General features: G+C 45.2%; 1 protein-coding gene across 9 annotated transcripts in view; it reads left to right on the forward strand.

Annotated features, from left to right (window-relative positions):
• Positions 1-12,465, forward strand: part of ryr2a (ryanodine receptor 2a (cardiac)) — a 188,237-nt gene that overhangs the window by 133,598 nt on the left and 42,174 nt on the right. For all 9 annotated transcript variants that reach the window (XM_077000565.1, XM_077000568.1, XM_077000567.1 and 6 more), the window contains 16 exons: positions 381-601; positions 1,036-1,126; positions 1,365-1,505; positions 1,908-2,071; positions 2,268-2,346; positions 2,442-2,531; positions 7,577-7,714; positions 8,019-8,096; positions 8,353-8,428; positions 8,867-8,990; positions 9,321-9,436; positions 9,569-9,633; positions 9,818-9,939; positions 10,308-10,357; positions 11,259-11,319; positions 11,459-11,697. In XM_077000565.1, the coding sequence (XP_076856680.1) occupies positions 381-601; positions 1,036-1,126; positions 1,365-1,505; positions 1,908-2,071; positions 2,268-2,346; positions 2,442-2,531; positions 7,577-7,714; positions 8,019-8,096; positions 8,353-8,428; positions 8,867-8,990; positions 9,321-9,436; positions 9,569-9,633; positions 9,818-9,939; positions 10,308-10,357; positions 11,259-11,319; positions 11,459-11,697 (1,855 nt within the window). The remainder of the gene's footprint in view (positions 1-380; positions 602-1,035; positions 1,127-1,364; positions 1,506-1,907; positions 2,072-2,267; positions 2,347-2,441; positions 2,532-7,576; positions 7,715-8,018; positions 8,097-8,352; positions 8,429-8,866; positions 8,991-9,320; positions 9,437-9,568; positions 9,634-9,817; positions 9,940-10,307; positions 10,358-11,258; positions 11,320-11,458; positions 11,698-12,465) is intronic.

Consider the following 12,465-nt stretch of genomic DNA (forward strand, 5'->3'; position numbering starts at 1 on the left):
CCTCACCTGTCACATCTCCTCACCTGTTACCTCTCCTCACCTGTCACATCTCCTCACCTGTCACATCTCCTCACCTGTCACATCTCCTCACCTGTTACCTCTCCTCACCTGTCACATCTCCACACCTGATATATCTCACCTGTTGCATCTCCACACCTCTTACATCTCCTGCCATATCATCCATAAGATCATTTCAGTTCCATGATCTTCTGTTGTTATGCCTTTATTCACAGTCAGTTGTTTTTTCTGTTGAATAATATCATTTGCTATACCAACACATTTCTTTCATATGTTCACCATAACTTTGTTGTTTGTCTGCATGTTATTTTTATAGAGATCCTTGCCATATTTGACTTTGACCCTGGTACTGTGACCTTTAGGCCGTGCTGAGTGCCACTGACATGGCCCTGGCCCTGAACCGCTACCTGTGCACAGCTGTGCTGCCGTTGCTAACCAAGTGTGCAGCCCTGTTCGCCGGCACTGAGCTGTTCGCCTCGCTCATCGACTCGCTGCTCCACACCGTGTACCGCCTGTCCAAGGGCTGCTGTCTGACCAAGGCCCAGAGGGACGCCATCGAAGAGTGCCTGCTATCTGTGTGTGGGTGTGTGACGGGCCCTGGGGTGGGACTGGCTGTGTGTGTGTGTGTGTGTGTGTGTGTGTGTGTGTGTGTGTGTGTGTGTGTGTGTGTGTATGAGTGTGTGTGTGTATGAGTGTGTAGCTCTGTTTTTATATCTGATTGACATCTATTTATGATCGGTAGCATTTCCATTGCCATGGTTGCAGTGATTATATTCAATTATTTGATATTATCAACATATGTTATGCGTTATGTATTTTGCCTTATTACCTACAGTTAAGTTATAGTTGTTAGTACCACACTGGTGTTTTTAATGTAATATTTAATAGAAACTATTCATTAAGTTTGTTAACATATTAGAGTAAGTATGGTGATGAAGTAAGAGTTGTAATCTAAAACTGTTCCTAGATCAGTACCTCTTTTCTTCTATAATGTTAATTTTGTACTTTTTATTTCAGCAAACTGAGGCCTTCCATGACGCAGCATTTATTGAGGCGTCTGGTGTTTGACGTTCCACTGCTGAACGAACACACAAAAATGCCTTTGAAGGTGAGGGCACCCTCTCTGGTCACACCAGAGGATTACATCACACACTTCCAGCCCTCACATTTTCTTTTTCTGGCCTTCACCTTTTTTACTATCCATTGATTTGAGGGGTGAACTGCTTTGTGTGTTTAATAAATTAAATATCAGTTAACATCCGTGTATATATTTCTGGATAAAGTAGTTCTTTAAAAAGCTTTACCTCGTTTGTCCTCTGGATGGCACTGCTCATTTGTCTTGCCAGCTGTTGACCAATCACTATGAGCGGTGTTGGAAGTATTACTGCCTGTCAGGCGGGTGGGGCAGCTTCGGGGCAGCGTCTGACGAGGAGCTGCACCTCACCAGGAAACTCTTCTGGGGAATATTTGATGCCCTGGCCAGAAAGGTACTGCACAGTCAGGATCGTCACCGCACATCCTCATTGGGCCAGTATGAGCTGGACGTGGGGTTCTGTGTGCAGTAATGTTACATATAGCTGTGAATAGATGATAAAGATGTGGTTGTTTTTACAGTCATAATGTTTAGAATATTTTAATTGTCTTGTGTTCATTATTTTTGATGTGTAGCTTTTAGGGCATGATAAAGGTGTGGTGTTTATTGTTTGTGAGGTGTTTTATTGAGTGTGCGGTGAATGTGTTGTGTTTGACCATGTAGAAGTGTTTTATTTAAAGTCTGGTGAGTTTGTGGTGTTTGTAATGACAGGTGTGGTGTTTTTATTTAGAGTGTGGTGTTTGGCCCTGTAGCGCTGTTTCATTTTGTGTGTGGTGAATGTGTGGTGGCCCTGTAGAGGTACGATGTGGAGCTCTTCAAGCTGGCCCTGCCCTGCCTCAGCGCTGTTGCTGGGGCTCTGCCTCCGGACTACATGGAGTCCAACTACATCGCCATGATGGAGAAGCAGTCATCCATGGATCCAGAGGGAAACTTCAATCCACAGCCTGTCGATACCAGCAAGTTAGTGTCAATGGATCTTTTGATCACCTGTTCTTTTGCATCAGTTTAAATGCTTATTAAATGCTAAATATCACTGCTCATTCCATCCTTCCCTGCCAACTTTTTAAACTCATCTTTATTCAAAATCCAGCATGTCTTCATGAAAGACATCTAGAACAGAAGTGTGGTTCTCTGACTGATTATTCTGTTTTCTCAGTGTGAACATTCCCGAGAAGCTGGATCACTTTATTAACAAGTATGCTGAGCATTCACATGAGAAATGGTCCATGGAGAAGGTAATGAATCCCAGTGCCAGAGGTACAACTTTCTCTCTCTCTTTCCGAGTCTCTTATTTTGCTTCTCTCTGTTCTCTCTCTCTCTCTCTCTCTAGTTTGCTATCGGCTGGGTACATGGAGAGCACTTGTGTGATGCCTCTAAGGTTCACCCTCTGCTGAAGCCCTACAAGAGCCTGTCTGAGAAGGTAATAGCATCACATTAACTACAGTGCACATAGTGTGTCCTGTTACTATGACTATGAGTATTGAACTCTGATCAACGTCTGTGGATGGTGCAGTGCATTACAAGCAAAAACGGAGCACTCATTTACAACAGAGCAGTGCAGGATGCTGGTCTTTCAAGGAATTTCGGCCAACATCATAAAATGTGTCTGTTTATTTATACGTAAATCCTACCCTCCGTTCCTTTTAAAGAAAATGATCTGTGACCCTGACGTACCAACAAGAAACGTTTCTTTCTTCGTTTCTTTTAATGAAGAAAATGCCGCTAAGAGGATTAGGAAAATATCCGGTTCAACTCAGAACAGAATGAAAATTAAAAAAATTAAAATTAAATGCTCCCGCGGAGGTTTACACCAAAAGATTGCTGATTCGCTCATTTTGCTGTCAATCAAAAAGAGATTCAGCGTCAGACAGATCATCCAATCATCATGCAGAAGCTGAGCGTCCGGGCCAGCCGAGGCCAGCCCACTGCCCCATAGACCCCCAGAGACGCTGAGCGTCCGATGGGCGGGACAAAGCCCAGTATTTATCCAATGGCTCGTCTCGTTTCGCTGCACTCTTCGCTTCGCTATTGAACTCTGTAGACGCTCAGCGTCCACACCGTTTAAAGCATCGTGAAGTTGCGGGACTGAGTGAGAGGAAAGCCGCGTCGTTACGTGACAAGAAGCTGATTCTGAACAAAAGTTGAGCGCGTTGTAGCGCATATTTAGTCAATGACATGTACACACAACAGTATATGTTTGATCACTTATTTTTTGTATTTTTTGACATGGAAGCTGAGCTTCCCTTGCAGTCTTAGAGCAATCGCCACTGCTACAGAGTCATACAAGCATACACATTTTCAGAATATGCAAAATACGATAAGGGTATCACAACTGGCCCACCTTTACAGGTACTCGGTCCTGCCCCATCTGTGGACCAGTGGCATCGCTCTTCCTGTCTCCCTCCCTCAAGGCACCATCAGGTCTCTCTGCAACTGGAATAGGAGTTTGGTGGCTTCAGCGGGTTGTCAAATGGGCACCCCTCTTCACTGGTGTTTCGTTGATTTAAGCTCATTACACCTCGGAGGGTCTCAACAGCAGGTCCAGCGTCCTGGATCCACCCCCACTGAATGCCACCTAACTCTGTCTTCAGTCCTTTGGTCCCTCAGTACTTCAGTGACTGCCCCCTTGACCCCCTTCCTCCTCCCTCTTGCTGCTCCACTTTCTCCTGCCCTGATGAAATTTATGAAATGAGGCCTTTTAATTAGATGTCTGGCCCTTTTTCTTGCTTGCTCGATCCCATCTGCCAACTGCGCAAGGATCTGGTTGTGTCATCACCGGAACTTGCCATCGGCTAGGCTCGATTGACATGAGGAGAGGACATGCTCAAGGTTAGCTGTCCTTCCGCAGAGTGTGCAGCTAGGGCTCTTGACCATTCCCCAAGTATGGAGGTTTGAGGGGATAGGTAGTACATCGTATACAGAACACAACAGGAACTTGATCCGGTGGCCTTCCATGCTCCAGATGTCCTGCCAGGTCAGAGCTCTTTCTGTCGCGCTCTCCCATCTAGTCCAGCTGCCTTGTTTGCTCATGGCTATAGCCTTGACATGCCGGCTTTCCTCCTCCGCCTTTCGGACCTCTTTCTGCACTAAGCCTTACCTCTACTTTGGGTCCACTTTGTTCCAGCTTACTTTGGTGCAGCAACCCACACTAAGCCTTCCCTGGGCTACGGACCCAACAATGTCTGCATGATGCAGTCGGTCCTCTGCCTCTTTTAGTGCTCTGCTGGCTGACCACATTCAGCCTGTCCTGATGATGATGATGTCTGCCTGGCATACTTTCTCGTCTCCACTGTCCCGCAGCATCATGGCCTGATGTGTTTTTGTCACCTTAAACTCTTCCAGCACTGATGTTATTGGCAGCTTGCTGCCTGTGCTGTAAAGGCCAATGGAGCAAAAGCTTTTTGGGATGCCCAGCCATCTCCTCAGGTAGGTGTTCAATTTCCTCTCCAGACCCTCAACTGTGGGCACAGGTACCTCGTAGACCAGGAGAGGCCAGAGCAATCTGGGGAGAACCCCATATTGGTACCCCCAGGCCTTATACTTGCCCGCACTTATTCAAAGATGTCATCCAAGTTTCTGCTTGGCTAAACATCTCCTTCACACTCTGCCTGTCATTGAGGTCCACCCTCTACCACTTCCCCAAGCACTTCACAGGTTTCTCTTGGACAGTTGGGATGATGTTCTCTCCGATCTTGAAGCGGAATCGATCCTGAACGCGCCCCTTCTTCAGTATTAGGCTTCTGGATTTTGCTGCATTGAACACCTTGCCCAATTGGTGACCCATGACCATACCCACTTCCAATCTCTGCCAGTTAGTGGTGAATTCTCCGCAGGTGAAACGCATGTTGAATCTGTCGAAGTAGTACTGCCGGAGCCTCTGAAATCGCTCTGGGACATCGTAGGTCTTCAGCATCAGCTCCACTAGCTTGTGGGGTATTGTTCCAAAGGCGTTTGATAGATCGAGCCACAGAACTGCCAGGTTGCTATGGTTTCTCTTCGCATCCTCAATGATTTTGGAGATAACAGTAATATTGAGAAATGTGTAGAAGAGATAAAACATTGGATGGCGTGTAACTTTCTAGCACTAAATCCCGATAAAACAGAATTAATAATAGTTGGGTCTAGGGCTGCGAGAGACAAGATACATAATGTAGCATTGAATCTACATTCTTTTACTATAACCCCCAGCGCAGAGATAAAGAACTTGGGCATCACAATAGACCCAGATCTCTCGTTCGATACACATATTAATAATATAACTAGGGTAGCGTTCTTTCACTTGCGCAACATTGCCAAAATTAGAAACATATTAAATATTAGTGATGCAGAAAAACTAATCCATGCATTCATATCCTCTCGTTTAGATTATTGCAACAGTCTCCTAGCTGGGTGCTCTGGTAAATCGATAAACAAACTCCAGCTGGTTCAGAACGCAGCAGCACGAGTTTTAACAAAAACTAAAAAGTTTGATCACATTAGTCCCGTACTATCGTCATTACACTGGCTGCCAATTAGATTCCGTATTGACTATAAAATACTTTTATTAACATATAAAACGCTGCATGGCTTAGTTCCAGACTATCTTAGTGAACTTATTGAACAATATAACCCAGCGCGTTCACTTCGCTCGCAGGACGCAGGGTTATTAACTGTTCCTAGGATCAAAAAGATCACAGCAGGTGGAAGAGCCTTTTCTTTTAAAGCTCCACAATTGTGGAATAATCTTCCTGCCTCTATTCGGGACTCAGACACAGTCTCAATGTTTAAAACTCGATTAAAGACTCATCTGTTTAGTTTGGCCTTTGATTAATCTGTTACATAGTTACTACATCTCGTATCTTTTCTCCGAGGTTCACCTGGAGAGTAAATTGCAGTCGGAGCCTACAATACCAGCATCGCTGCTCCAACATGGAATGAAAGCCTGGCGTTCATCAACAGACATTTACAGTGACAATATCAAAACCCAGAACTTTCATTTTTACCTTTACTTAGTCTGATTGTGTGATTTGTGTGTGACTTGTGTATTTGTCTGTATTTTGTGTAATTTGTGTGTTAACGGGCCGCCCAATGGAGGATGGGTTCCCTTTTGAGTCTTGGTTCTCCCGAGGTTTCTTCCTAATCCCCACCATCATAGGGAGTTTTTCCTCGCCACTGTCGCCTTTGGCTTGCTCATTAGGGTTCTGGACCCATAGTATTGTTAACCTTTTAAATCCTGTAAAGCGCTTTGTGACAACATGTGTTGTGAAAAGCGCTATACAAATAAACTTTGATTTGATTTGATCTCATCAAAACTGACCTCCCTTCTAGGATCACTATGGACCTGACAAAGATGTTCCTCCACCTCTTCCTTGGTTGCTTTCAACTCCCCTGATCTTTTGTCGCCTAGGAATTTTGACAGGTATTGGAATGGGTTCTTGGTGAAAGCTACCCTTTCCTTCAACCTCCGCTTCCTGTCTCGGCGGTGACACTCAGCTCGCCACAAGATCTTAATGCGCTCCCTCAGGTTCTTTTGGAGTTCGGTCAGTGCTGGTTTCTCATCCGCTGTTGCTTTGTGAAACGCCTTCTTCAGTCTCCGCAAATCCCCTCTCAGGGTTGCTATCTCCTTCAGGCATCGATTTTCCTTGGGCTGGGTGTTTGCTCTGCCTTTCAGCTCTTTCCTTCCAAAGCACTCGGTGCCCATGCTCCAGATTATTGAGGACATGGCCTTAAGCTTCTTCCCCACATCTCCTGCAGTCACTGCTTCCAGCACCTGGTCCACGTCGCAATCAAACATCTCCCTTTTGTTGCAGTTGTGGTTGGCCAGTTCACTCGTTCTTTCCGGATGTCTCCTCCACAAGTGTTCTGGACCAGCTGTCTGGTATCCTGAGTGACTTCCCTCTCGCTTTGTTGCCTTGCTGTCTCCGTCACACCAGGTTTCACATTATTTTCAGGTTGTAAGCATTTCATCTTTGTCTGACGTAACTTCAGCCCTTTCTCATTTTTGCATTTCTCTCCACCTCTGCAGACCCAAGATTAATTTGCTCAGCTGTTCCATAGTCAGTTGTCCAACAATGGTGGTCACAACATTGTTCTGTCCTGCCCCACTCTCGCTTTGCCCCGGGGGTATCTTGTAATATACCTTTCCATAGCGATTGTGTGGGTTTCTCCTCATGGAGAATGTTGTTGGCCTGCCAAGCCACCACACTCCAACTCTGGTCTTTCCCAGACGTCAGCAGTCTTTTCTCGCTGTCACCATTCTTCCTCGGTTGCCAACTTGACTTTCCAAGTGGTCACTGGATCTACCAGATGGGAATATGCAAAATACGAGTATAATACAATCCAGAATCGGTAACAAGCTTTGTATACATATAGTCCATTTATTAAGTGGAAAATAAGTTGAACAAGTTGAGGCTTAATTATCACACTGGGACAGAAGCACATTGAGTTACATGACACAATCCTGCTGTTTTTGCCCTGACTCTCCAGGATAAAGAGGTGTATCGTTGGCCAATCAGGGAGACTCTGAAGACAATGCTGTCGTGGGAGTGGAGCATAGAGCGGACCAGAGAGAGTGACCCGGCCAGCTTACACAGCCGCACCCGCAGGATCTCTCTCTCCAGCCAGGTGGCAGCACTGAGCCCTTTTTGGCGTCACACTGCTCGTCCTCTGAGCAGGTTGCCTTGGTTTTGGGGGGCACGGACTTTACCTGAACCAGCTCCTGGGATAGCATCTTGCAGGCAGCATTTAACACCTAATTAGGTGTAATTATGTACTGCTGTGAGGGCACTTTGAAGCATGTGAATATGTTGAATAGCTCCAGTATGCTCATGTTGTTACAGTGGGCAACACAAGTGGAGTTTTCACTGAGATTTCCTGCTGTGATCCTAAGGACAGTAGTGCTAGAAAATGAGGTGTGTATTCTCTGCAGCTGTCCATAGAGGGCGCTCATGGATTCAGTCCCAGACCTGTGGACATGAGCAACGTCACTCTCTCCAGAGATCTGCATGTGAGTGAAAAGCTCAGTACCAGTACAATAATATTTATCTCCTCCCATAGTAATGACACTCTAGTGATGTTGCATTGTATAATGTGTAGTATAAAACAAAAAAAGCTCTTGGACGTCTGATTGATTGACTAATGGATTGATTGACCATTTTTAACCATTTCACAATTTTGAAGAACTGCATTCTCCACATCCTAACTGTGGACATCTGATTGGTTGATTGATTAATTGATGGATTGTGTCTGTTTGCTTTTTCCAGTCTATGGCTGAGCTGCTTGCGGAGAATTATCATAATATTTGGGCCAAGAAGAAGAAGCTTGAACTGGAAGCTAAAGGTCCATCTGTTCACCTTCACACAGGCTGACAAGCTGTTCAACTTCACATTATGTATTATGAATTACTATGTAAAAAATTACAAGGTAATGTCAGACCATGCAAATAAAGTTGTGCTAAGTAGTTGTAGTTGAAGTGTGTTGTGCTAGTAGTTCAGTAACACACTATACAATACATAAGCATTGAGAAGTCCTTCCGTTAGAAGATGCAGGACCTTGTATTGTTTTAGCACCTTCTGTACTATTCTGTGAGCAATAGCTGTTAGATGGGATATTCTCTACTAGCTGAACATTTTTGAATATTCACATACGTCTCTAGAACACCTGACTCAAGTAACAGGTGAGGAACAGAGTGCATGTGGGCTGGTTGTTTGGGCACTTGTTTGAGGAGGGGTGAAGAAACCTGTATGTTTCGCCTTTGTGGAATGGCTTCCTCTACAGGTGGGGGAAGCCATCCATTGCTGGTTCCCTATGATACTCTCACTGCCAAAGAGAAGTCCAAAGACAGAGAAAAAGCACAAGACATCCTGAAGTTTCTGCAGATCAATGGATACTCCGTGTCAAGGTGAGAGCATGGGCACGTGTCCACGTGAGGACAGGCACGTTCTCTGCGGCAGCTTCTTTCTGCTATAAGAGCTGCTGTTATTTGTTACTTGTTGCAAAAAGATGAAAGTGTAAATCTTCTTTGCTGGATATTTTTCCTCTGGAAGTCTTATGCTGGTTTCCTTACAAGGGCTTTTGCTTAACTTTAGATGATAGTAGTAAAGATGGCCTTGGCTGCATCTTTAATGATATTCTTACTGAGGGTCTTTACGGTATCTTTAATGGTATTCTTAGTGAGGGTATTTACTGCACCATTAATGGTGGTGGGTTTACAAAATTGTTGCTTCTGCAGGGCCATGAAGGAGCAGGACCTCGACACACCATCTATAGAGAAGCGCTTTGCTTACACATTCCTGCAGCAGCTCATCACCTACGTAGATGAAGCCCATGAGCACATGCTAGAGTTTGGTAAGCACACCTGGAGAGAAACCAGAACACATACGTTGGCTAATTGGGCACGTAAGCCTTTCCATTCTGCAGTTTTTGTTTTTCTCGCTGTAATTACTTCTCTATATGCTCATCTTGTTGTGTTCTTTCCAGATGTTAACACACGACAGAAGGGAGAGAAAATCCCGCATGAACAGCAAATGAAGTTCTTTGGGAAGGTCAGGTGCACGTATTTCATTTCATCAAGTCCTCCTAACTAAAAAATATAAATCTGGTAAACTAGCAATTTCTATAGATGTATTTCAGTCTTGTGGGAGTTTATCACTTGATACATACATACGTATTGCACACACGATAGTGGGGATGGGGGAGTTGTGATTGTAGGTATTTTTTTGTCCACAGGTTGTTCTACCATTGGTTGACCAGTACTTTAAGAACCATCGACTCTACTTCCTGTCTACTGCTGTTCGACCTATCAGTAGTGGGGGCCATGCATCTAATAAGGAGAAGGAGATGGTGACCAGGTAAAACATGATAACTTACTTCACAGAGTCAAACACGATAACTTACTACACAGACTAAGACCTTATCAGTTCTGCGGGACTCTAAATTTACTCCATGTATGACTAAATAAATAAATAAATGTCATGTTTTGCAGACTATGAGGGCTGTTTGCTTTCTCCTTCAAAACATGTCTGAAAAATAATTGACTGAGATGAAGTGACTGAGATGAAGTGACTGACTTCATTTGTTGTTATCGCTGCATGATTTTGAAGTGGCTCTCTGCCAACACTGATGTTTAACCTCACTGACCTTACTGACCTTACTGACATTACTGACATTACTTTTGTCTTCTACTCTTCTCTGTCTTTGACCATTTTGTCTTATTCAGTCTTTTCTGCAAACTGGGAGTTCTTGTCAGGCATAGGATCTCTCTGTTTGGTAAGGCTACTCTAGCTGTGTGAGCCTGTCTTAATCCGTGTGATATATTTAGCACGCCATCTGTGTGTGAGCTGTGTGTGTGTGTGTGTGTGTGTGTGTGTGTGTGTGTGTGTGTGTGTGTGTGTGTGTGTGACTGCATGCTAACAGTTGTGAGTGTCTCCATCTCTCAGTGAACCTGAGACACCATGGAGACAGATTGCCATGGCGTGTTGAGACGTATGCAGCGTGATTGGTAGTGTGAGGGAGAGGCAGGCTGTCTCCACACGCATGCTGCCAGCTGTGGCTCCAGTCCTCCTCTCCAGTGTGGCATGACACACAGCAGGACGCTCTTGGTTCCACCCGTCCCTTGTCCTTCACAGATACGCATTAAATGTCTAGAACTTTGTTTTCAATTCGGTTTTTTATCCTTTCACGACTTCCATCATAGCAGCCAGATGTGTGGAGAACTCTCTCCTCATTAAGGGGGTTGGCTCACAAGATTTTGTTTAAAACCAGAAAGTTTCTTCAGTTGTCAAGCTTCAAGGGATAAAATTAATTGTCCAGTAATATTCAAAGCCCTACTATTTCTCGTAAACTATTTGCAAGACTTTAGACCTCTAGTGGGTGGGAGTAAGGAGAGGTGGTGCTGTGCTCCTTATGCAGTCCCTGTCTCTTCATATCGATAGATCGTGCTGTACTTCCATCCACATATGTTTCTCCTCATTTAGGGAGACATTCCAAGTTTGAAGATGTTGTACTTGTAGCTGCATGCTAATTGGATTAAGATCTCCAGAGCATGACAGAGCAGGTGCCCGTTTTGCCTGAATATGTTCATTTCCCCCTTGGTTCAGATTCTATGAGGGGCAGTGTTACCTGAAGCTCCTGTGTGCTCAGCTCTGATGCGTGTCCTTCACTTCCACAGGAAGTGATGCTACCTCTATAGTGAACTGCCTGCACATTCTGGGACAGACGCTGGACGCCAGGTCAGTGAGCACCCAAAACCCCCCCCTCCAGGTTCAGCAGACTCAGTGGACCACAGAGACTTCTAGAGAGATTAAGTAATCTGGAAGATCCACTAGTGCCCACGTTTCTGAAGAGAGTGCATTCTCCTGCTCTGCGTAGGACTGTGATGAAGACGGGGCAGGAGGCAGTGAAGGCAGCCCTGCGTGCCTTCTTCGACAACGCCGCCGAGGACCTGGAATGCACCATGGAGAACCTGCGGCAGGGCCAGTTCACACACAGCAGGACGGCACCGCGTGGAGTCACCCAGATCATCAACTACACCACCGTCGCCCTGCTTCCCATCCTGTCCTCCCTGTTTGAGCACATCGGCCAGAACCTGTTCGGAGAGGACCTGATACGTGAGTATATGCGTCTGCTGGACAGTTTAGAGAGGACCTGATACGTGAGTATATGCGTCTGCTGGACAGTTTAGAGAGGACCTGATACGTGAGTATATGCGTCTGCTGGACAGTTTAGAGAGGACCTGATACGTGAGTATATGCGTCTGCTGGACAGTTTAGAGAGGACCTGATACGTGAGTATATGCGTCTGCTGGACAGTTTAGAGAGGACCTGATACGTGAGTATATGCGTCTGCTGGACAGTTTAGAGAGGACCTGATACGTGAGTATATGCGTCTGCTGGACAATTTAGAGAGGACTTGATACGTGAGTGCACACGTCTGCTGGACAGTTTAGAGAGGACCTGATATGTGAGTATATGCGTCTGCTGGACAGTTTAGAGAGGACCTTATACGTGAGTGCACACGTCTACTGGACAGTTTAGAGAGGACCTGATACGTGAGTGCACACGTCTGCTGGACAGTTTAGAGAGGACCTGATACGTGAGTGCACACGTCTGCTGGACAGTTTAGAGAAGACCTCGTAGTTACAAGTACACTTCAAATAAAGGACAAATCAAGTCCCAGGTGAGAGTATGGTCCAGCTGTTATGTTCCCACCACAAAACACACTATTCTAACTCTGTGTAGAGTGTGTCCTTCCTTAGTGAATTACTAATGACTGTCCTGGGGCAGATATATTCTTACATTTATGGCTTATGTGCGATCTCATCAATGTTCTTTTTCTGGATTATTTAACCAGAGGCCCAAGGCTGTGGCATTCAGATT

Source organism: Brachyhypopomus gauderio, chromosome 3 (genome assembly GCF_052324685.1).
Source record: "Brachyhypopomus gauderio isolate BG-103 chromosome 3, BGAUD_0.2, whole genome shotgun sequence".
Taxonomy (NCBI): Eukaryota; Metazoa; Chordata; class Actinopteri; order Gymnotiformes; family Hypopomidae; genus Brachyhypopomus; species Brachyhypopomus gauderio.